Source organism: Mytilus galloprovincialis, chromosome 12 (genome assembly GCF_965363235.1).
Source record: "Mytilus galloprovincialis chromosome 12, xbMytGall1.hap1.1, whole genome shotgun sequence".
Taxonomy (NCBI): Eukaryota; Metazoa; Mollusca; class Bivalvia; order Mytilida; family Mytilidae; genus Mytilus; species Mytilus galloprovincialis.
This window is the reverse complement of record NC_134849.1, coordinates 12,538,743-12,564,247: the sequence shown is the minus strand read 5'-3', so window position 1 is coordinate 12,564,247 and position 25,505 is coordinate 12,538,743. Positions and strand designations below refer to the sequence as shown.

At 33.0% G+C, this 25,505-nt stretch overlaps 1 protein-coding gene across 1 annotated transcript; it reads right to left on the bottom strand.

Annotated features, from left to right (window-relative positions):
• Window positions 1-15,060: 15,060 nt before the first annotated feature.
• On the bottom strand, window positions 15,061-25,192 carry LOC143054883 (carbohydrate sulfotransferase 15-like). The gene is made up of 7 exons (XM_076227969.1): window positions 24,875-25,192; window positions 22,388-22,598; window positions 20,485-20,598; window positions 18,457-18,616; window positions 17,088-17,253; window positions 16,558-16,705; window positions 15,061-15,472 (listed from the first exon to the last, which is right to left on the bottom strand). The coding sequence occupies exons 1-7, from the start codon at window positions 25,172-25,174 to the stop codon at window positions 15,144-15,146; spliced, it is 1,428 nt and encodes a 475-aa protein (XP_076084084.1). The 5' UTR covers window positions 25,175-25,192; the 3' UTR covers window positions 15,061-15,143.
• Window positions 25,193-25,505: the final 313 nt, after the last annotated feature.

Sequence of the window (25,505 nt, the reverse complement as noted above, 5' to 3'; positions counted from 1 at the left end):
CGGTTACACAAGAAGTCACTGGAAAGTAAAAAAGTGTATTTAAGTTATCATGTGAGTATGGTGTATTTCAGTCATGCTAACGATATTTCAGATCTCGTATGGTCCAAATACTCATAATTATGGTCCGGAACATTTATATGATATAAAAAAAATTGCGAAAGCAAATTTACAGATCTAACATTGTTGGGTTGATGTTTAAACGAGTTGTGTTTACATAATGTACACAGCCATGTATCACCATCACTGCTGCTGGTGATCCAATGGATGAATATGTTGTAGAGGTGTCACTGACTCAAACGTACTTATAAATATAATTATTTTCTGTGACTGTATCTTACATTAATTTGTAAAACCCTTTACTATAGATAATTCAGCTGATCTGTAAGAATAACATCTTCATGACTTATATATCATGTACTGTAGTACGACGCTAGATTGAATCTGACGTGGAAAGGTAACACCCGGCCACCTAAAGCTTCATTTTGAAGCTCAGGTGGTCGTGTGGTCTAGCGGGACGGCTACAGTGCAGGCGATTTGGTGTCACGATATATCAATAGCATGGGTTCGAATCCCGGCGAGGGAAGGAACATTGTTGGGTTGATGTTGATGCTTAACATTGAACAATATGCTCTTTTTAATCAGAACAATTAAAGTTGATATTGCAGGTCAACTTTTGGTATTCCATCAATATGTAATTAACGAATTACATCTTATTTTGTTGAAACGAACTCTGATTCTATAACAATTATAATTCAATTTCTATAATGTTGTTTTGAGTGATTCGCTTACAATTTCGTCACAATCTAGCACAAACAATAAAACAAAAACAATTTAAGATCCTTTGATTGTTTTATAAAGTTATATATCCTATCTACATTCGTCACAACTCGGCGTATTCCGTAAGGAGAGTAGCGGAGTCACCCGAGGATTGCCGATTGATCCAGTCTACAGTTCAACGTATCAGTAATTCTTGTATAAGGCGGCTATTAGATGTTTCCCGATTTGCTACCGTACCAACCGTAGTATGAACCATTAACATTTTACATTTTGAATGGGGTCAATTTGAATGTTAACAGAGCTCTTATTCTATTATCTTTTCTTAAAACCTACTCCTAAAATATGCCAACTTTTCCATTTTATACTTTTACATTAATATAACAGTCAAACATAAGATAAAATATGAATGTGCTATATATATAGCTTGTTTTTGCCTGTGGAATTTCAGGGGAAATAAACCTTAATTACAAACCGTTCGTTGTAACGGTTACTAGCAACGGTTTGTTGAAAGCATAATCGAGTTCACACAATATCGTTTGTTATGAATAGGTAACATATCTACATAAAAAATTATACCAAGTTTCTAAAGATCATCCAAATACTTTTTATAATGATTGATAAAAGATACATTGACATTAAGGACTTATATGAATTAATTTCAAAAGATCAATGACGGCTCCCAGTTCGTACTACGGTTGGTACGGTAGCAAATCGGGAAACCTCTAATATGGTACGGTAGCACCTGTAGTACGAACTGGGAGCCGTCATTTAACTTTTTAAAATTTAATAATTGATTTATACACTTAACAAGTACCCGTTGGTACGAAAGGTTTATATTTAAGAGTTATTTCTCCCTTAAACTTCATAGACAAAAAGAAGCTAAATTACAAAACAAAATTCAAACCTACATAACTTTTGTTCGTAATAATTTTATATCAATATAAAATGTTTAAGTTTAAAATTTGTATTTTTCTGTAAGTTTTTAGAAAACATGAACAAATAAAACTTATTTGAAAAAAATAGATTGACCTCATTAATAAAAAAAAACATAATGATAAAATAAAGTTAATGCCGATCAGGTTGCTGTGGTTAAAAATAATGAAATGAAAAAAAAAAATGGTTATATTTCAATCTTGGCGAAAAGAAAAGATTAATGAGTGAAAATAGTATGACAATAATGAACTTGTGATATAGCATGCACAGATAGAATATAGTTTCTGTAACAGATCAACTTTTGCTTTATATAGATATAAAAAGATGTGGTATGAGTGCCAGTGAGACAGCTCTCAATCCAAGTCACAAATTATAAAAGTAAACCACCATAGGTAAAAGTAATGCGTATTATCTTGAAATCTTTAGTAAACAGAGAATTACTTCAAAAACAAAAGTCATCAGAAATCCTAAATCATTAGTCGACAAGTTATTGTAGATATTGCCCTTAATTGACCGAAACTTTGAATAGCAAATTTATTAAACACTAGAACACACCCTCGAAATCGATGGCATTTAGTGCGTGATGAAGTATATTTAAATTGTTGTAGAACGAATTTTGCAAAACGATTGTATGATTGGAAGACATTTCGGCAAGATATCCTGCAGGTACTGTGGTGACAGGTAATTTTTTAGCCCTCTCCCTTTTTCCAGAGTCCGTTATTTTTTTGTTTTTCTGTTTTTCTATATACTATGAACATATAAGTATTAAAAATAAAGTATATTTGCTGTTTACTACCAATTCCAAATGTATTTACTACCCACAGCAGTCACTGATATATTACATAGAGAAACTCTATATAATATATCATTGACCGCCGTGGATAAATTTGAAATTGATTGTAAATAGCCAATACACTTTGTTTATAGAATAAGTATGTTCAAAGGATACAGAAATGCGTGAAAACAATTGTCCTGCTTCCAATTACTAAGGCAGCAACCATTGGATTTTTTTTGGGGGGTGGGGTGGGGTAGGGAGGGGGTGATTTTTCCCCGGACAAACGTAGCAAATCGGGAAACCTCTAGTAAAAACACGCTTTCACTACGATGGTACAGCGACATTTGCGATCTCACTACGATCCTAATGCGCTCTCACTACGCTTCTACTACGAACTGATTTTGCCACAACCGCACCACGATTGTTTTGAACATGTTTAAAGTTGGCCACACTCATCACGATCTTGAAGACCTCACCACAACCGTGACACGACCTTACTGCAATCTACACGATCGTACTACGATCATCGAAATTTGCATTTTTTTCACAGATCGTAGTGCAATCATGGCCTAGTGGGGCTGCGGTATTAAATTGCAGTATATTTATAACATTTAACATTATCAAATAAGAGATTCGTTTAATCCTATGGTCTAACTTAGTTATTTTAGCATTACCCATGTTTGTTAACTATTTTAATAGGATAGGTACTCATGTATTCTGTTATTGCTTTATTCATTATATTTTAGACAAAGAGAGTGTTAAAAAAAGTATAAAATAAATATATAATTGATCTTAAACACAAGTACATGCACAAATTAAAAGCATATGAAAGCAAAATATCTATCAATATAATGAAGAAAAAAGGAAAATAACTTTATCATTGTTTATTACTGCCCGTATATCAACAAAATTTTTTTTTAAGTTTGTTGATCGCTAAATGTATTCTTCTTGACGCTTCTTGTTATAATAAGAAAAATACAGTATGATTTCCAATGAGACAACTATCCACTCTAGACCAAATGACGTAAATGTTAGGTCACCGTACGGCCTTCAACAAATAAGCAAACAATAAATATGATATACAGGAAAAAACGACAACCAGTGCATCACAGACTTTAGACTTTATATGTAGTTCCCACAAGATAGTTATCTCGTTCTTTCATACATGTAGCCATATAATGCCACCGTATTCTCGAGATTCGGAGATCTCAAATAATTAATCATTACATTTATTTTGGGAAACAAAAAATTGTCAAAAGCAGTCGATTTTTATTAAACGTCATTAAGAAAATGATCATGCACCGGATATTACAGTTCATGTCATTTTGCAAGAATTGTTTTACAGTTATTCGTCATAAAGGTACCCTCATTACGATCTTCTTTTACATGGCTTTTGCATGAATAATGTCTTTACACTTTTTAAGTTCCATTTTCTCAATGAAGCGAAAAACAATTTATTAATTAGAAAGATGTACAAATGTATGCTATATCATTGCCGATATGGTGACATTCCGTTAGTTCAACAACCATTATTCCTACAGCCCATTACTCCGACAGTCCACTATTCCGACAGCCCATTACTCCGACAGCCTAACATTCCGACAGCCCGTTATTCCGACAGCTCATTATTCCGACAATGCATCTGTCTTCAAATTTTCTCTAAAAAGACCAACTCCGTTCTCTATAATATTTGTAATTATACGTTTTGTTTTCGATTCTTCTTCTCATGCGGGATATTTGTCTCGGGATATTGGAGTTTATACACATGCTTATTGCAACTGCTCAGTCCTTACCTTCGTCCCGCTTTCGTTTTACGGGTCTTGATTTTTTATTGATCTTTATATTTCGGCGTTTGTGTGTACATTGTCATTCTGTACTGTTCTAGTTCGCTGCTCTTTGTTGTTGTTTTGATCAATATTTTTTCATCAGTCTAAGATTTTCGGTTTCTCCCTCTTGCGTATCAGGGGAGTGAGGTTTCACCTATATTAACTACATAAATAAATATATATCAGAATTGGATAACACTATACCCGCACTTTTTGGTCGCAACACTTTCTACCCCTTATATCATTTTTCTGAGTTTTATTTAAATCAATGTTGTCGCTGAAATTAGCACTCATGTAGCGGCAGTCAAAATGAGACTGAAAACAAAAACACAAATACAATTCAGGTCCAATGAAAATAAGATGACACATATGACGAAATATGTGTTCCAAAAAGATGAGTAATTCCAACTTCTACAAATACGCCACTCGTGCAATTTTATGAATATCATGTTCGGGAATGTGAATCCACGAAAGTACACAGCACTTCCAATAACGATCGCACTTGTCTGAACTTTAAAAAGTTAGATAAACATGATAAATCTTCGAAATTTGTTTTAATGTTTTAACCCAAGAAAACTTTACTATTATGGGGGGGTGGGGGGGGGGGATAATGATTTGATTGTAAGTTCTTTTGGACTTGTGTAGAACAGGTCTTGATACTGTTATTTGATTTCAAAACCGTTAGTTGTTTTTTTTCTATTTTGTTTTAGCTCCTATTCTGACTGAGACCTATGGTGATATAATGGTGATATAATGATAATTATATTATATTTGTATTGTAATGTATCAATGTTGACCCAATCATTATACCGCCCTTCTAAAAAAGTGTTTGAATATTGGGTTGTCGGACTAGTGGGTTGTCGGACAAATGCATGAAATGAGCTGTCGGACTAATGGGCTGTCGGAATAATGGCTTGAATTATTTGAGCTTTACTTGGCCGTTGATGGTAACCTTACATTTCAGGAAAATACATATAAGAAGATGTGGTATAAGTACCAATGAGACAAGTTGAACTCTCTTGTAAATATGTATACTATACATTTTTGAGTCTCTACAATCGTATGTCAGAATTACACAACGATTCAAAACATTATTTTTTTTTTAAATGATGAATTCTTAAATTCTCTCATTCCAATCCAGACCAGTCGTATCAATTTACATATACACTGTATTTCCACACTTGCTGTTAAGAACTGCTTAAGTCGTTATATCCTGTATTTCACAAATTCGGATGCAGCACAATATATATTGTATAGAGATTCCTCTGAATGGTTTTGCTTTTCTTGAACTCGTATCATATTTTAAAATGATTACTGCAGCGACACAATGAGTTGAATTGGCGTGCTTGCTTAACTTACCAAGATTGATTTGAAGTTGATAGTCCTTAAGATAAAGGTTTTTCTACAAGTTTCCCAAAAGTTAAAATTATGCATAAACCATACAAATGATGTCGAGTTTGAGGTCAGATGAACCAAGTCAGACAGACAGTTAGTTACACCGTACAATCTATTGATACACTATATAGAGTTTGATGGAGAGTTGTTTTATTGGCCATAATACCACATCATCGTGTTTCTGTTGACTTACAAGACACAGACAAACCGTAATGTTTGAATATCAACAAATAAACCATGAAAATGAGATCAAGGCCTGATGAACTTTGCAATACAGGCATATTTATTTTATAAACAATATGCACTTTAAAAATAACTGATAGTATTCCTAATATAATCTTACAACCAGCTTTAACATAAAATCAATGCATTTAGCAATGAACTATACAAATGTAGTCAAACATTGCCAGAATGTAATGTACACCTTACAATTATTCCATGACTTTAGCTCTAATAGATGAAATCAAACCATTGAGATTATTTGAACACATTACAGTATTATGTAAACTACATCTAATGTTGTCCTGGCTAAAAACATCTGGTACCCAATTATATCTTACGGTTGATGTTTACAATATAGATATACAAAAACAGTAGACACGTGCATATATTCTGTAGAAAAAAAGTTCAAAGTAAAACATAAGGAGACCTGGTATGATTTTCAGACATATTTTCATACTTTCTACGTGTATCCTATAAACGATTGATGCTCGATGAAAATCGGAGTCTTTTAATGTCAATTAAATAATTTTATAGATAGCTGGTACGACATATAAATCCGAAACTGCATTGTATTCAACACAATACAAACTCAAGACCCTTCTTGTTTGTTCTCTAAATTTGTTAAGCGATTCTGAATCAATGCCGTACTTTGAAATTCAAACTCACATCTGTCATTTGCATTTTAACATTTGAATTGTGTATGCACTGATTTATTGCAAATATTGTTAATACATTACAAAACATCTTTTTTAAGGGCATTTATGACTTAATTTTGTTACAAAGTTATTTTCAAATAAATTAACAGATGTTATAGGTTATTTTATTGTTAGTTGAGTATATTTATATTATTTTTATGAGCATCTGTTCAGTATTTGGAGTTTTTATAGTTCGCTTTAGTATTTGTCGGCCTGTTCAGTACTTAAATAAAAACAGTAAAAATTATTCAATTGTCTAATATCCAGTTCAACATTAATGACCAACAACTTTAAATGATATTGGTATCCGTCTATAAGTCATTGCGGCATTTGCATGTTTTAAACTGATTTGTTATTCTTCATTTGAAAAAATATTCTATATACTAGATCATTGGAAATCCCAATTTGACTAAGTTGAATAGGTGTATCATGGATACAGGTCAGAAAAAACTAATCTCTCATTTAATTTTTCAAATCTATCCAACTTTCATACATGAAATTGTTACAGTTAAATCAGCTTTATAATTCCGAAAAGGGAAAAAATAGATACCAAAGTAACATTCAAACTCATCAGACAAAAATAGATACCAAAGTAACATTCAAACTCATCAGCCAAAAATAGAAAAAGACCAAAAGACAAACAACGATACACTAAACACAAACTATAAACTAAACATTGAGGATCACGAACCCTAATAAAAACACCGGGTTGATCTCTATTGTTCCCGACAACTGCACCAAAAGAAGTCCCTCTTTCCATTATTGTCATAAAATAATACAACACGTATATGTATCAAGTATCACTCACAACCTTCATATCTGATATATACCTTTATTGCAATGGAACCCTTCTACTCGTTACAGAAATTCGACTTTATTTTATAATTTCTTAACTACTGGTGCAGAATGTTCATGATGTCTGTGTACAAATATTTGGGACTCATTATTTCAACAAAGCGTGACAATAGAAAAACGAACATTTATTTCATAACTAAAGGTTACTCCCACAAACATTCTCTTTACTAAAGATTATATGGTTCTTCTTTTTCTTTTAGTTTTGAATTTTATTTGCCAAATAAATACATCAAATATCAAAAAGTAGCATCTCAAAAATACTGAAATCCGAGGAAATTCCAAACGGAAAGTCTCTAATCAAATGGCAAGGGATGATTTCAAGTTCACCACTGGAAACTCGTGTTTGAATAGCTTTTATCCGTTATCAAGGAATATTGCTAAATAAAAATTGGCAGTTCATAATTGGGAGGGCTTAAATCATCTCTTTCACCGTACAGTTACGTTCGCATCCGGCCCTCATTATGAATTTATAGATGTAAGTCAAAATATAAGGCATCCTTAACTGTGTCTGAAGTACTTTTGACATACGATGACAACAATGCATCCAACATAGTCACTAAAGATTGTTATTTAAGTACAGTACATCCTCAATATAACGAAAAGTGAAATTAAAGTGTAATACTGGATTCTTTTAAAGTTAAATTAAAGTGTAATACTGGATTCTTTTAAACTTAAATTAAAGTGTAATACTGGATTCTTTTCATTTTTTTTTCAAGAAGCAACTGTATTGTAAGTGAGCAACTTATAAATTGTAGAACAAGTCGACAACTGAGCACCGTTTGTTCCCATAGAAATGACAATAGTTTGTTAAAAAAACACGTCTTATAAATATTAAAGTATTTTGACAATGTAAACATCTTTATAAGGGCAGTTTCAAAGGAATATGTTTTATTGAATCAAAGTAATTTATTTACAAAGTACGATTTATCTTTCCCTACGTCGAGATACTTGTAACTACGTTAGTCCTTATATTCTATGAAACAAAGCAGAACCAACTATTGTTACGGCCAGAAATCGCCTTTAACAATATTTAATATACAAAAGTTTACAAAAGGTATTACACAAATATTACTGTTAACTTAACTGTCAAAATATGAGTCCAATCTGTTATCTTTATCTGTATCCGGAAATCTTTCGGAATCTAATTTGAATATTACGTTCACTACTAATGTCACAATCCAGTATGATGTTGTTTGTAGAATAAAAGTGTCAATCCAAATGCTGTGAATACTAATGTCTATCAATGTCTATGTCCAAGTTTAATTATGAGAGTTTAACTTTAGTGTCTGTATATATAGTGTTGTCATGGAAAATTCTAGAACACTCTATAATGGAACATTGTGGACAATCCTGGAAAGTTACAACGGAAGTTTCTGGAATAACGTAGAAGTTTAAATTACGCATCTTTTATAAGGATCATTCTAGAAAGTTCCAATCAGTCTGTGATTGTTCCAGTGATTCCTAAACTGCACAGTTATAAGATTATTTGGTAAACAACTATCAGGCCATACAACACAAATTAGGCCAACATAAATAAACATAATAATTACAATATCATAACACCTCCCCCCTTAAAAGAAGTTTTAGTGTAACAAAAACTTATCATGAATAATATGAACAAAACTACATAATATATACAAAGTGATTTAATAAGCTCTAGATAAAGCATCAGCTATTACATTATCTTTACCCTTAATATGTTTTACAATTACATCATATTCCTGTAACAATAAACTCCACCTAGTCAACCTCTGATTCTTGTTTCTCATTTTATGCATGAAGGTGAGAGGATTATGATCAGTATAAACAAGAATAGGATATACAGTGGGATTCAAATATACATCAAAATGTTGAAGTGCTGACAACATTGCAAAACACTCTTTTTCAATAGTTGAATAATTTTTCTGATGTTTATCTAATTTCTTAGAAAAATATGATATAGGTTTTTCAACATTATCATCTGTCTCTTGATATAAAACAGCTCCTATTCCTACATCGCTTGCATCAACGGCAAGTTTAAATTGTTTTTCAAAGTCTGGAGTAATCAGAACTGGACTATTAATTAAAAGTGATTTGCTATTTTCAAAAGCTTTTTGACAATTTTCACTCCAGATAAATTTAGAATCTTTTCGTAAAAGATGAGTCAATGGTTGAACAACAGTAGCAAAATTTGAACCGAATTTCCTGTAAAATCCTATCATGCCTAAATATCTCATAAGTTATTTTCTATTTGTAGGAGGTGGAAATTTGGAAATAGCTTCCACTTTAGCCATAATAGGTTTTACTTGACCTTGGCCAACTGTATGCCCTAAATAATCAACAGTGGCCTGACAAAATTCACTTTTACCAAGATTAACAGTCAAATTTGAATGTGACAATCTATCAAAAGTATCATACAAATGTGTTAAATGCTGTTCCCAGCTATCACTACATACAATAAGATCATCAATATAAGCATAACAACAGTCTAAATCTTTTATAACATTATTGATCATTCTTTGAAATGTAGCTGGAGCACTTTTCATGCCAAATGGCATTACAGTATATTGAAATAAGCCATCTGGTGTAACAAAAGCTGATATTTCACGAGCTCTCTGTGTCAATGGAACTTGCCAATAACCTTTCAATAGATCAAATTTGCTCACAAATTTTGCTTGACCAATATTGTCAATACAATCGTCTATCCTTGGAATCGGATAGGAATCAGATTTAGAGACTGAGTTTACTTTTCTGAAATCAGTCACGAAACGAAAGGTTTTATCTGGTTTTGGCACAAGGAGACAAGGAGAGCTCCATTCACTGTTACTCTGTTCAATAATATCATTGTCAAGCATATATTTAATTTCTTTTCTCATAACTTCAAGTTTGAGTGGATTGAGCCGGTAAGGATGTTGCTTAATTGGAGAAGCATCTCCTACATCAACATCATGACAAACAGCAGTGGTTTTGTTTGGCACATCTGGAAAAAGATTTTTAAAAGAAAATACCAAAGTTTTTATTTCTTCTCTACGATCAAAAGACAGACGTGCAAGTTTTGAGTCTAAATTTGATAAAATTTCAGAATTTTTCAATCTAACTGTCTCTTCCATAGTTTTAGAACTAAAAGGTGGTTCAATTACATCTGGTTTGTCATGATTGTTCTCAAATTTAACCATGCCTAAAGTGGCAACTGGTTTACTATCACATTCATTAGTACGCTCAAAATATGTTTTTAACATATTAATATGACACACTCTGTTTTGTTTACGCCGACCTGGAGTTTTTACAATATAATTCAAATCATTGATTTTACTCTCTATTGTATAAGGACCACAATATTTAGCCTGTAAAGGATGTCCAGGGACCGGCAAAAATACAAGTACCTTATCACCAGGCTCAAAAACTCTATCCCTGGCATCTTTATCATACCAAATTTTCATCTTGTTCTGTACATTTTTTAAGTTTTTCTGAGCAATTTGACAAGCAGTATACAATTTTTCTTTAAATCTAGATACATAGTCTAAAAGATTCAGGTCAGTATGTTCAGTCAGCCACTTTTCCTTAATCAATTTTAACGGTCCCCTTACAGTATGGCCAAATACCAACTCAAAGGGACTAAATCCAAGGGATTCTTGAACAGCCTCTCGAACTGCAAAAAGTAGAAAGTGAACTCCATCATCCCAGTCTCTGTCAAATTAAAGACAAAAAGTTCTAATCATGTTCTTCAATGTTTGATGAAAACGTTCTAAGGCACCTTGAGATTCTGGATGGTACGCACTTGATCTATACTGAGCAATCCCTAACTGGTACACGACTTGCTGAAATAGACCTGACATGAAATTTGATCCCTGGTCGGACTGTATAGACATAGGAAGTCCTACTAACGTGAAAAATTTGAAGAGCTTTGACAATAGTAGGTGTCTTGATATTTCTTAGCGGAATAGCCTCAGGAAAGCGTGTGGATATACACATGATTGTCCATAAATACGCATTTCCAGTTTTGGTCTTTGGTAAAGGTCCAACGCAGTCAATTAGAACTCTGCTGAAAGGTTCGTCAAAGGCTGGAATAGGCAGAAGTGGTGCTGGTGGTATTTTCTGGTTAGGCTTACCAACAACCTGGCATATATGGCATGATTTGCAGTATTCTGCCACATCATTTCGAAGTCTGGGCCAGTAGAAATGCTGCAAGATCTTAAGGCAAGTCTTACTTATACCTAAGTGTCCAGCCAAGGGGTTGTCATGGGCAAGACCAATAATTTCTTGCCTATAAACTTTAGGCACCACCACTTGGTATACCACTCTCCATTCCTCCTCTGGGGTAGCATCAGGAGGCCTCCACTTCCTCATTAAAATGCCGTCCTGATGTTAATAGCATTCGGCCACTTTGTCTGCTTCCTCCTGTGGTTCAGCCCGCTGGTTGAGCTGAAGAACCTCAGGGTCTTTATGTTGTTCTTCGAATAAATTCTTTCGGTCTAATGAATGACTGTTTACGTTTGGCCATGGCATAATAACATTCTTGTTAACACTAGGTGGTCTTATTGTGGCCTTTTCTGAGCTACCAGGACCTTCAATGTCAGCTAGGAAAGTGTCAGAAAGGTCCATGTAATCAAACTGGTCTTCTTGCAAATTCTCACCTTGTTGTTTTCTAGCCATCGCCCTAGTAACAACACAAGCTGGATACAATTCAGCGTCATCTTCAGGTGATTTAACATCCACCACTGGTTCACTGGTAACAATTGGTTCATCAACCACTTTGTTCCTAGCTAGATCATTTCCTAGCAATAATGTAACACCCTCTACAGGGAGATTAGGACGAACACCTACAATAACTGGTCCAGTTATCAAATCTGACTTCAGATAAATACGATGGAGAGGAACATCTATACAACCTAACTCTACACCTTGTAACAAAACGGAGGCACCAACAGAAGTCTGATCTTCTCGGACAAAGGCAACACACCTTCTAACAATAAAGACTGAGAAGCTCCAGTGTCCCGTAAAATCTTAATAGGCTGAAGAGTGGTATCATCAACAATAGAAATAAACCCATCAGACATAAAGAGTTTATATTCCTCCAGGTAATCACAAAAAACTGGACTTAAAAGCCTGACTCGCAGGACATTCCAACGTACTGGTAATATAAGGTGTCGTACACGCACTGGACTTCGGCTTATTATCTCTTTCATTCTTCTTCTGGAGTCTAAAACAATCAGCCATCAGGTGACCATTCTTCTTACAATAAGCACAAATCAGTGACTTCTTCTCAAAAGTATCAAATTTTGGACTAGACATATTAAAACTGGACTGACTCTTATTCTGTGCAACAGGCTTACTATCAGTACGTTCAGTGCTTTGATTTTTGTAATTTCCACTTGAAGTATTAACATTTTGACCCTTGAAACTTCTTTTATGTGAAAGGGTGTAATTATCTGAAATAACAGCTGCATCATATATTGTCCCAACAGTTTTGTCGTCTAAATGTGTTTTTAAGTCTAAATGAACACATTGTTTGAACTCTTCTAATAACATCAATTGTCTTAGGTTATCAAAATTGTTATCTGTTTTCTTTGAAGTAAGCCATTTATCAAATAAATCTTCTTTTTCACGAGCAAATTCCACATAGGTTTGCGAATCAAACTTTTTATAAGATCTAAATTTCTGTCTATATGCTTCTGGTACTAGCTCATAAGCTTTCAAAACTTCTTGTTTCACCGTGTCATAATCGGAACTTTTTTCTGATGGAAGTGCGGAGTATATTTCAGCGGCCTTACCCTCAAAAACACTTTGCAGCATCGTAGTCCAATATGGTTTCGGCCATTTCAAATTATTTGCAATTTTCTCAAACTGTGGAAAATATTTATCAACTGTTTTTTCACAAAATTTCGGAACCAAACGTATATTTTTTGCTGCATCAAAATAATCTGATTTCGACTGGACTTTAGTGTTATTTTCCTCTTTGCCAATTTCAATTTTCATTTTTTCCATCTCTAGCCTTTCCCTCATTTCAAGTTCTTTTAATTTTAATTCATCTTCTTTTTCCTTTTTATCCATTTCCAATCTTTCCTTCATTTCCAGTTCTTTTAATTTAAGTGTATGTTCTAATTCAAGCTGTTTTAATTTAAAGGCGTCAACATTTTCGACCTTAAGATCAAGAGCCTCTTCACCTAAAATTTCTGATTCAACTAATTTGTCTATAACCAAATTTTTTATAACTTGTTTTCTCATAGATACTTTAAAAACTAATTTCAGTTGTTTAGCAAGCAACACTAATTCCTCTTTCTTTAAATTATCAAAACTCTCCAGGTCTGGCGTTTTCAAAAATTTACCAGCATCAAATGCCATTTTGTAGAATTTTGTTGGCTAGTTATAATAAAAATTACTAAACAAATTTTGAATAAGATATTTTTAAGATCCCAGGACGAGCCCCAAATTTCTGTTACGGCCAGAAATCGCCTTTAAATTGTAGCCAACAAAAGACACAAATCAATAGTAAAATTTAACAATATTTAATATACAAAAGTTTACAAAAGGTATTACACAAATATTACTGTTAACTTAACTGTCAAAATATGAGTCCAATCTGTTATCTTTATCTGTATCCGGAAATCTTTCGGAATCCAATTTGAATATTACGTTCACTACTAATGTCACAATCCAGTATGATGTTGTTTGTAGAATAAAAGTGTCAATCCAAATGCTATGAATACTAATGTCTATCAATGTCCAAGTTTAATTATGAGAGTTTAACTTTAGTGTCTGTATATATAGTGTTGTCATGGAAAATTCTAGAACACTCTATAATGGAACATTGTGGAAAATCCTGGAAAGTTACAACGGAAGTTTCTGGAATAACGTAGAAGTTTAAATTACGCATCTTTTATAAGGATCATTCTAGAAAGTTCCAATCAGTCTGTGATTGTTCCAGTGATTCCTAAACTGCACAGTTATAAGATTATTTGGTAAACAACTATCAGGCCATACAACACAAATTAGGCCAACATAAATAAACATAATTACAATATCATAACACTATATCAATTTGTCCTTTAGTTTTGATTGCGGAACATAAACCCCTTGGTGTATGGTAAAGGGTAGTCAAATGTATTGATATTATCACAAGATGATAGGGTTTAGATGATATGTTCTCTAACAGATTTAGATTTGTTTTATATTCACATCTGATTAATGCGGCCTCTACAATATGTAGTTTCACAAATGCTTTGAAACCCTGATTTGATTGCTGATGAAATTGATGTTAATTTTGGAAAATATTTTATTTTGTGTTGAGCACATGAGAGCTGAATTCGCGACGATTCACTGTCGTAACAATAGATTGCCTGCAAAAGTATGTAGGATGTAAGTATTCAAAATCCTGTTTGGTACTAAACTGTTACGCTGAATTGATTTTTAACAATGTTGAAGTCCACAAGAAGAATGACACTGAGCCGACCATTTTTACATCTTACTCTCAATAACCGTGTATAATTAAGCGGAGAAGCAATATGTTAAACCACAGCTTCAGTCAAACCTGTGACATCCCAGACTCGAGATTACATTTTGAAACTTGTCTCCACTAGAGGATTGGGTGCATGCTATAATTAATGTGCATCCTTACTAAATTCATTAGTTCGATCTATTTATAAATTTGACTGTTGTTTCAAAATGAAATCTATAATCGAATACAAATTAACGAGGTATATATTTATTTCTGAAATATTTTGTAGCGTTTTTCTTGCTAACAAAATAGCGTTTCACTTTTTTCCTTTTAAGTTTAGACACTAAAGGCTTTCTGGCCATAAATCTTGTACAGTTTATTTTACTGGCCATGTCATCTTGTGGCTGAAGTGAAAGGTTTATTCCATATTCTTCTACTAGACTGACCATGTCGCGCTGGCTATCGTTATAGAATGTTTCTAAAAGGTTTCTCGTTTCGTTCATTATTGGCGACATGTAATTTGATTGATACTCCAACTCTCTACATGCCATTTTCTCCAGCACATACGGTCCTACGTTGTCTGTAAAAAAATGCTTTCAAGTAATTCATAAATTTTCTACAACAGAAAACAAAATACACTTTTGCGCCTGTCACAAGTAAGGAGCTCCTGGTCTTTGTTAATCTTGTATGTTTTTGTTTTTTTTTTAATTTAAGTTCATTTTATATGTTTGTGAGTTTAGTCTGACGTCCTTTTTCCTGAACTACACATGTATTATATATTTATTGCTTAGTGGTCAGCTGACGTCGGACTCTGAATTTGGTATTTTTCTCGCTGTGTTGAAGACCCGTTGTGATTATGAATGGGTTTTTTTTTACTCTTCGGTCGGGTTGTTGTCTCTTTTAAACATTCCTTAATTCCCTTCTGTATTTTATTATTGTAATACAAACAACATAGTACGTCATATATGACGTCACAAAGAGTTTGCAGTAAAAAATGTACCTCTAACGATTCAAATAAGTGACACCGGTAACGAAACATGTATAAAACAGTTTTTCAAGTTTTGCTTTACAATAAAATGGTAAATACATGAATATTGATTGATTAATTATATATCGTACAATATATGTCGCACTCGCATGCAATCTGGAACAATTAAAAAATCTATTAGCAAAACAATATTCATCTATTAGAAAATATACAGATATTTAAGTCTCACGGTATGGAACTATAACAAGCATTAACAAACGAAGTTTAACAGTTCGTGTACTTTAAGACATATTGTGTTTTTTTCAATATACAAAATATTCTTTAATATTAACATACAATTTTGTTTCATAATTAAGGGGTGCATGTTTAGTACCCTTGGAAGTTCCATTATTTGACTATGTTAATCGTTTTCGGAATTTTTATGATTAACCAAAGCATATTTATTGATAAACAACATATATTTTAATGTATCATGCCATGGATTACAAAATATGAACGTGCACATTAAAATAATCACCAATTTTTTGGTCGAATGACCCTTCATTTGTTAAAGTGGACTCATCATTCTATACAATTAGAACATTCACAATGCTTAATATTTTGCAAAACCATACACTATAAAACATGCAAAGTATGAGACAAAATATTAATTTTAAGGACGAGAGTATTGTGCATACCCAGATTTAAGAATTTGAACACCTTCATCAGAGTTCCTGCTATATTATGTTCGTAGTCTTCAGTGCGTATTACCATAAGCTGATCTTTGTCAAAGACCTGTAACCAATCACGCAGAAAAGTACTGTAAAACCCCGAGGATATTGGTGCCTGAAACGTAAACACGGTTTTGTAATCCGAATGGAAATGAAAATTGAACTAAGCAAGTTTCCAGGAGTACTTTATTTTACTCGATTAATGGTGGTTGAAATTTTGATGAAAACATATATATAGTTAGTGTGGGTTTTTTTCAGAAGTAAATCTTTAAGAAATGTTTACTTAGAAAGTTACTGAAATTATAGATATATAAATAAAGAAATACACTTGCAAGACACATAATCACTTTATGCTCCTGTCCCAAGTCAGGAGTCTGAAGTGGGTGTCGTTGAACTGTTATCGATTATACACACTGAATGAAAATTAAATAGTTATGTTTCCGTGGCAGGAATAAAAACATGTCTTTTGCTATCGTCTTAATCATAATCAAACGTACCCGTAACCTTTTATATAGAACTGTGTCATATAAACATGCCCGAAGACTTTTTCTATTGGTACAATTAGCAAAAGTAGACACAGCATGTTGAACATCTTCATGGAATTCCTTGGCACTGGGATATATATTGATCGCCAAATTCTTATGTAGGTAATGACTGTAGAGTCTAAAATGAAATAATTTAATTTTGGATGTAACGCTTCTTCTGATTGGCTGACAGTGTTTTGTTTATCAGCTGATAGACATAATTTTGTGATGTTACCATGACGTCATCAACGTTTTTTTCACAATTTACCCTGGTTTAAAATGGAATTTAGAATTAAATTATAAGTAATGACTGTAATATTTTTTCTGTCTATTCGAAAGAACATACAAAATGTGGCGCACACTTTAAAATACCACGCTATGTGGGTGATTCAGTGTGCACCAACTTTTTGATGCTAGTTCTTTATAGATACAAAAAAATATGACTGTCATTCTGGCCTTCAACAACTACAGCACAAATACCGCATAGCTGGCTATAAATGGCATGAAATAATTCAATTGTGAAAAATAACTGTCTAATTTATACGAAAAATAAATATGACAGACAGAATTAATGATAACCACTGAACAACAGGCTCCTGACTTGGACAAGAACACAATCATATTTTACTAATAACCAAAAGATTTATGCATCTTAAAATCTACGTTTCCATAACGCAAATAATTAGATTACTACTACCTTGAGGTGTTAAGTCCAGAAATAAATAAATCAATGGATATAAGAAGATGTGTTATGAGCGCCAAAGAGACAATTCTCCATCCACGTAACAATTTATAAAAGTAAACCATTATGGGTCAAGGTACGGTCTTCAACATGGAGCCTCGAGTCATCTCGAACAGCAAGCTAAAAAGGGTCCCTACAATTACTAGTGTAACACCATTCAAACGGGAAAACCAACGGTCTAATCTATATTAACAAATCAATGATTCTTATTTGTGATAGCTAATCATCAAATCTTTTATCAAAGTAGACAATTCCGTGTTTGCAAAGGCTTCATAATATTCAAACTCAACAGGTTTTCTATTGTACATGTATTTTCGCCAGTGTATTAATATTTTAGGATCGCTGTAGTTTAGTCTGTATAGTTCAACAATATTTGTAAAATGAATTTAAAAAAATACGGATTCATGAATGAATACAATATCTGACTTATATCAGGAAACATAATTCTGTACGTGCATTAGCGCTCGACTGTAACCTCAATTGAACAGGATTGTCAGTTTTCCTACCGAAGTTCGCTGGTTCTCTTAAGCTTTCTCCACCAATAAAAATTGACCGCCACGAAATATGACAATAATGCTAAATTATCTCTCAAAGAATTACCTTTCAGCTGGTTCTCGTATAACGAGAATTAGCCTGATATTTGGATTTATATGAGATATCAGATTCGGTGTTATATAAACTGGTTCTTCTGATGTAGGATTATTCTGCGGTATCAATGTCCAATCAAAAGGGTACCAGATGTCCATTGGATCGCCATGACCTTAATAAAAACAGGGAAAATGAATGAACTGAATAAGCTTTCTTAAGGTTCTTTTTTTAGTGGTGGGGTTCGTATAACTCTGTCCCTACTTTTCGTTGTTGTGTTTTGTGTGCTGTTGTATGTTAATTGGATTTTTTCCTCATGTTATTCTCTTTACTGATGAGTTTGAGTTAAGTCTTAGGTTTATTTCGCCTCTATTTAATGTATAATTAACATTGAAACTTCTTTCATTCGGGACAACACAGGACATAAGAGTTTTCTCTACTGTTTTTACAATAAATGTTGTATTCGTTAATAAATTATAAAAAATGATTTTTTTATGTGACTTTTATATAAAATAAGAGGCTCTCAAGAGCCTGAATCGCTCACTTTTGTTTTTGCCTATATCTTTCATAAATGATTATTTTTGATTTTCAATAGATATTAATGAGTGGCTTAGAAATGCCATTTAAATGTTCATTGTATTTGTCATATTTTCTTCTTCAAGCAAAGAAATGCATTTTTACCATATGTTTCATTTTGGTAAAGTGTCAATGTTACTTGACGTGCAAGGAAAAAAAATTACAAAATATGAATAACTTGTGTAAAATTGTCATTAAAGGGAAATAACCCCTTGAGGGATCAATTGACAATTTTGATCAAAGTTTTTTGTACATCTTATCAGCTGAACATTTTTTTCTCTTTACAGTTTATCATTATCTTCAATAATATAAATAAATCAGATATTAACCCAAAACTGCAATTTTTTCTTAAAATAACTTTAGAGGCAGCAAATCAACAATGGGTTGTTTGGGATGTCTAAAAACTTCAGGGCTGAAAGATCTTTACCTTTTGAACATTTTTAACCAAATCAGATTTGCCCTCAATGCTTTAGTTTCTGATATATAAGCCAAAAACTGCATTTGATCCCTATATTCTATTTTCAGCCATGGCGGCCACGTTTATTGATGGCTCAAAAATTTGGATACAGTGGAGAGATTGTTAAATGTTAGCAGACTTGGACAAAATGTCTAAAATTGTTTTAAAAGTGGTCAATTGACAATTTTGGTCATTGAACGTCTTGTAGATCTTACTTTGCTGAACATTATTGTTATTTATAGTTTATATCTATCTAAAAAATTATTCAAAATAATAACAAAAAACTGCATAATTTCCTTAAAACTACCAATTTAGTGGCAGCAACCCAACAAGATGTTTTTTTTTTTCTATATGTCTGAATTGATACAATTCATAAACAACATATTATAAGGAACATTTAGTTCAAGCTGGAAGGTATTTGGCCCAGTAGTCTCATAAGAGAAGGTTTTTTTTAATAGTTTACGACGACAGACGACGGACGCCAATTGATGGCATAAGATCACATCGGGCCCTTCGCGTCCTGGTGAGCTAAAAAGCTGACTTGTTGTACTTGTTTACATTATGATAATATTATGACAGCACACGCGACTTTCCCCTTCACATGAAAGGTTGGAAGTAGTAAGACTAGTGTACAAACTGATTTAATCCTTCTGGATCTTATTTGTTTTTCTTTTCATGTCAACAAATTGAAACATTGTTTATTATGTATAGTAGATGTAATTGCTCTTCAACTTTATACTTGTTTGGCTTTTTAACTATTTTAATCTAAGCGTCACTGAGGTGTCGTATGTAGACAAAACAAGCGTGTTGTGTGTCGAATTATAAGCCTGGTACCTTGATAATTATTGATAGAAGATTTTTTCCCATTGTACATATTTTTTTCGCAACATGACAATGTTTTGTTTCATTACAATCAATATTTCCTTAGTTACAGACAAGGAGATAGAGAATTACTGTCATCCAATCAGAATCATTGATGCAAAATAATTGCATTACAATTATTATTTTACCTGTCACGAAGTGTGAGTAGTACATATCTAAGTCATAACTATATGTAAGTCGTTGTGGTAAGACATCAAATAGGTCGGTAAAATTCTTCAGTGTTGAAATTGGACCATCTGAATCTTAAAAGAAAAGCATAGTAAAAATTATTTTTTATCCAATGATTGCACTCTTGAAAATTTTGTAATGTTATTTTTGTAATTACACATAATCTCTTTTATACAAAGAACCCACTTTATATTTAAAATTCATACATATCAATAATACACTTGAGAAATCGCGGGAATTTGAATCGTAGTTTCTTGTTTATTTTCCAAATTAACACGACAAACTGAAAAAAATGCTAATGTTGAAAGTAAATGTGTAAGTAAACTGGTTTCGTTAAGATATTCTTTTCATTTTCCGTTTGTCCTGAACTGAAGTTTGTCAGTTATACAATTTTTTTCTCGTTTTAATAACATTGTGGTGCGTTGTCGTTGGAACTGATTTATATCTTTAGACCAATCTGATTTCATCTAGGTACATAATTTACGCTGCAGTGTCTTGTTATTATGGATACTTACATGTATGAACTCTTTCATGAATTGTTGCTTTCCTGATCATGTGCTTATATAGGAAACGATAACCTAAATCCGAATAGGATAACGGGGAAGATTCGGAAACCATCTTCATTCCCAGACTTTAAGAGGGTAATGACAAGCTTTTAAAAGGCATCGACATACTTGTGTATATATTTAAATATAAAATATTAAAATTGAGAATGGGAATGGGGAATGTATCAAACAGACAACAACCCGACCATAGAACAGAGAACAGCAATTGTTTATTTTGCGGAAACATTACTTACGGATAATAACCTTTCTGAAATGAAATTATTTCTTGATATTAAGAAATTAAAACCCAAACAAAAATTAAAATTCGCAACTGAAATGTTCTATTATAGTCAATAGTGTTAACATAGATAGATCCTATCAATCAACGCGTTTCCATTTTTTGATTATGCATTAAACATCTAGACATATAACCAGTAACTATATAAATATAAGGAGACCTGGTATACGATTGCCAATGAGACAACTTCGTAAATTTTACGGACGGCATCACGAGTTGGCTGACCGTTATGGAATAACCGTTTCACAAATGATATCGAATATGTTGGCGTTGTCAGTTTATTTTAGATTTAAGAGTTTGACTGTGTATCTTTCGTCTCTCTTTTCCTAACGTCGTAACTACAATCTCCTTCCCTTTCATGAATGTGACCTATCGAATTAGACTATTTACCAGATTTGTTATCACATCAGCAACCCGACGGGTGCCACATGTAGAGAAGGATCTGTTTACCCGGAGCACCCGAGATCACCCCTAGTTTTTGGTGGGGTTCGTGTTGTTTATTCTTTAGTTTTCTGTGTTGTGTCATGTGTACTATTGTTTGTCTATTTGTCTTTTTCATTTTTAGCCATGGCGTTTTGAGTTTGACTGTCCCTTTGGTATTTTTCGTCCCTCTTTTACTATCAATCAGAATTCAAATACAGTGTATTTAAACAAAGACCTGTTATGAAATTTCGTTGCAAAGTCAACTTACGTTCACTATGCCGAATCCATGACAACTTATGTGCAACCTAACTGTTTCCATGACAACTTACGTTACCAATACCGTTCTCATGAAACTTACGTTTACAATATCGTTTCCATGACAGCTTACGTTCACCATACTGTTTCCATGACAACTTACGTTCCCCATATCGTTTCCTGGACAACTTATGTTCACCATCCGATTCTATGACAACTTACGCTCCCAATACCCTTCCCATGACAACTTACGTTTACCATATCGTTTCCATGACAGCTCACGTTCACCATACTATTTCCATGACAACTTACGTTCACCATACCGTTTCCATGACAACTTACGTTCACCATACCGTTTCCATGACCAGAACCAAGTTTCTTTCTTCATCAATCCTTTATTTGGCATGATCTGGTGATGTATCATCAACCGGCGGAATAAATCTGTCGTTCCTGATTTACATACACCAAAAATGTGGAAGTATGGCAGACAACGAAGGTGTCCATCTTCCATCCAACACGGGTTCTTATAATTCTCCAGAAGTCTTGGTCTTTTCTATAACAAATATATAGCGATGCACGTAAGGATGCTAGCTACTCTTTTCCCCAAAATAACATGGTTTTTAGAGACTGCTTTGATTTAATAGTATGTAAATAAAGGAACTAAAAAACAACTGGGGAAATATCATATTCCGTATGCTTGTTTTTGAAACTTTGGCGGATTTTTTTTTCTCTTTAGATCTTTCATACATTTATTACTAGCAACTTTTTTCTTTCAAAAACAATGAAAAATAACAATAATTTTATACAAATTTTAAATACACAAAAATGTACTGCTTTTTAAACTTAACATAATGTAATAAAATCATGAAAAGAAAAGTAATGGTTGGCGAGCAAAATGTTAAATGAAACTGCATGGATAAAACCAGAGTATTCCGAATATGTTGCAAAAATTGAAAAACAGGAGCAAACATCCGTAAACATTATAAATCCTCAATTTATATATAAAAAATGACTCAAAGTTCTCTGACCGACGTAATATTTTTAGTGTCAATATTTCGGCTGAGACACATTTTCTTAACACAAAAACTGGTAATTGAATATTATCTTAACATTTATTTAATGGAACTTCAACCCTTTGTACTTAACCAGATGCTCATTTCGAACATGGATGTTTATAATGATAAGTGTAATGATTGAGGACAAGTGTGTTTGAAGTCCTAAACTTTATACAAACGTTTGTATCACGTGCTATGCAGAGTCGTAGAATGTTTCTCCGTGTTTGAAGTGAATATGCATATTCTTAACATGTCTCCACAAGAGACCAAAGGACACCGAAAATAACAACTATAAGTCACTGTTCGGCCTTTGATAATGAGCAAAGCTCCTGTAACACACCAACAAACGACAACCACTGAATTACAGACTCCTGACATGGGACATGCACATATACTAGTATACAGAATATGTCGGGGTTACACAGGTTATATAGCTCTTTAAAGGACGTGTATTTTTTATTAATTCAACTGTCTTGCAAACTATGTTATAAGAATGTGTTTTTTTTTTAGAAAATGAAGATAACACTATAAATCTTAACATTCGAAATTATCTTTTTAAGGACCTGGGACGCTCAAAGCAAAAATTTGAAAACAAAGATGTATAACACCAAAAAAAACACGAAGAGCTACATGCATATGACAAACACATATAGTTATTTAGATGATATTATTTTTGAAAATCAAGCAATTTTAATGAGGATTAATATCTTTTCATATATGTTCGTATTCATTATTTGATTAAGATTACAAGAAAATAACTATTATTGTTGTATAATTGCAAGGGTCCTTTAAAGGCACGGAACGTGGCACTCTTTTACACGAAAAGTGCACAGAACATGGCACTCTTATACACGATGTCCCTAATCTAACATAACTTGGCTGCGTATTTATACATCCTACACGGCTCACTTTGACAGGCTCACTTTGGCAGGCTCTCTTTGACAGGCTCACTTTGACAGGCTCACTTTGACAGGCTCACTTTGACAGGCTCACTTTGGCAGGCTCTCTTTGACAGGCTCACTTTGGCAGGCTCACTTTGGCAGGCCCACTTTGACAAAGGTTTATTGCCAATCAGAAGAACATCGAAAGTGACCATATTTCTATATCCTAGTCACCCATAAACATAGATGCTTATTCGTTGGACAACATTGAAAATATGATGGAAAAAAGAAGATATTTATGTTAAAAAATGACATCAAGCAGTATGGTATGTTTAGTTTATGAGAGCAGTATTGGGGTTTACATAACATATAATTATTGGCACAATCTACAGAAAAGTGGCTAAATAAAGTCGAGCCAAAAGATAATTTATAGAGACAATTATGCCAGTAAATAAGAAAAAGCGAAAAATTTAGGTGCTAAAATATAAAGAATAGAGAATTAAGAGCAAAAATATAAAGAAAAGAGACGAACGAACCTATAGGGATTTGTTTGGGTTTTTAATTTTGTAACCTTTAACGTTTTGTAAAAGGTTACAAAATTAAAAACCCAAACAAATCCCTATATTTTATGTCCATCCAAGTCAAATTTGTAAACTGAAACTATTATAGGTCAAAGTACGGTATTCAACATACAGCCTCGGCCACACTGAACAGTAAGCTATAAAGGGCCCCAAAAATTACTAGTATAAAACCATTCAAACGGAGGAACCAACGGTCTAATCTATATTAAAAACTAGAATGTTTGGAAAATTTAAATTGGGGGAAAACAGATATAACTACAAACATTGCTCACTCCTAAATAGGATTCGAGTCATAATTAAAAAATCACTTACCATGCAAAGAATGTCCTCGACTGGTCCCTGTATTTTACGAAGAAAACTTTGAGGTTCCAGATCTAGTGTTCCAGTACAATTAAAAGGATAAGAAATATTGGGTAAAGAATAGTGCACGAACTTATATTCTGTATTCCGAAAATCCTTCACATTAATAAATGAACTGTCAAACACTTGAAATGAACGAACATATTTGTCACGTGACTGCTTATGGACAACTGACGTCTTAACATTGGTATTAGTTTCGTACTTTTTGCTCATATATATCCATACAAACAAGGGAATGTATCCACAGAACATCACAACAGATGCTAGACATCCTAACTTTAATTTGCAACTAGAAATAAGATTAGTTTTGTAGTTACTAAAAAGCAAAGTACCAATACTAAAGTTTGAACTTAAGAATTCCTAAAACAAAAATGACCTGAGGTTGCCTACATACTTTGATGTGGATTGTGTTGCTCAGTCTTTAGTTCTCTTTGTCGTGTTGTGTATTATATCATTTTTCTTGTAATCTCTTTTCGTTTTTTGCAAAGACATTATCAGTATTGTTTTTTACTTATTGATTTTTGATACCTCTCTTGTGAGTTTGGCGCACTCTTTATATATTGTGTTTGTTTACTGTTACTTG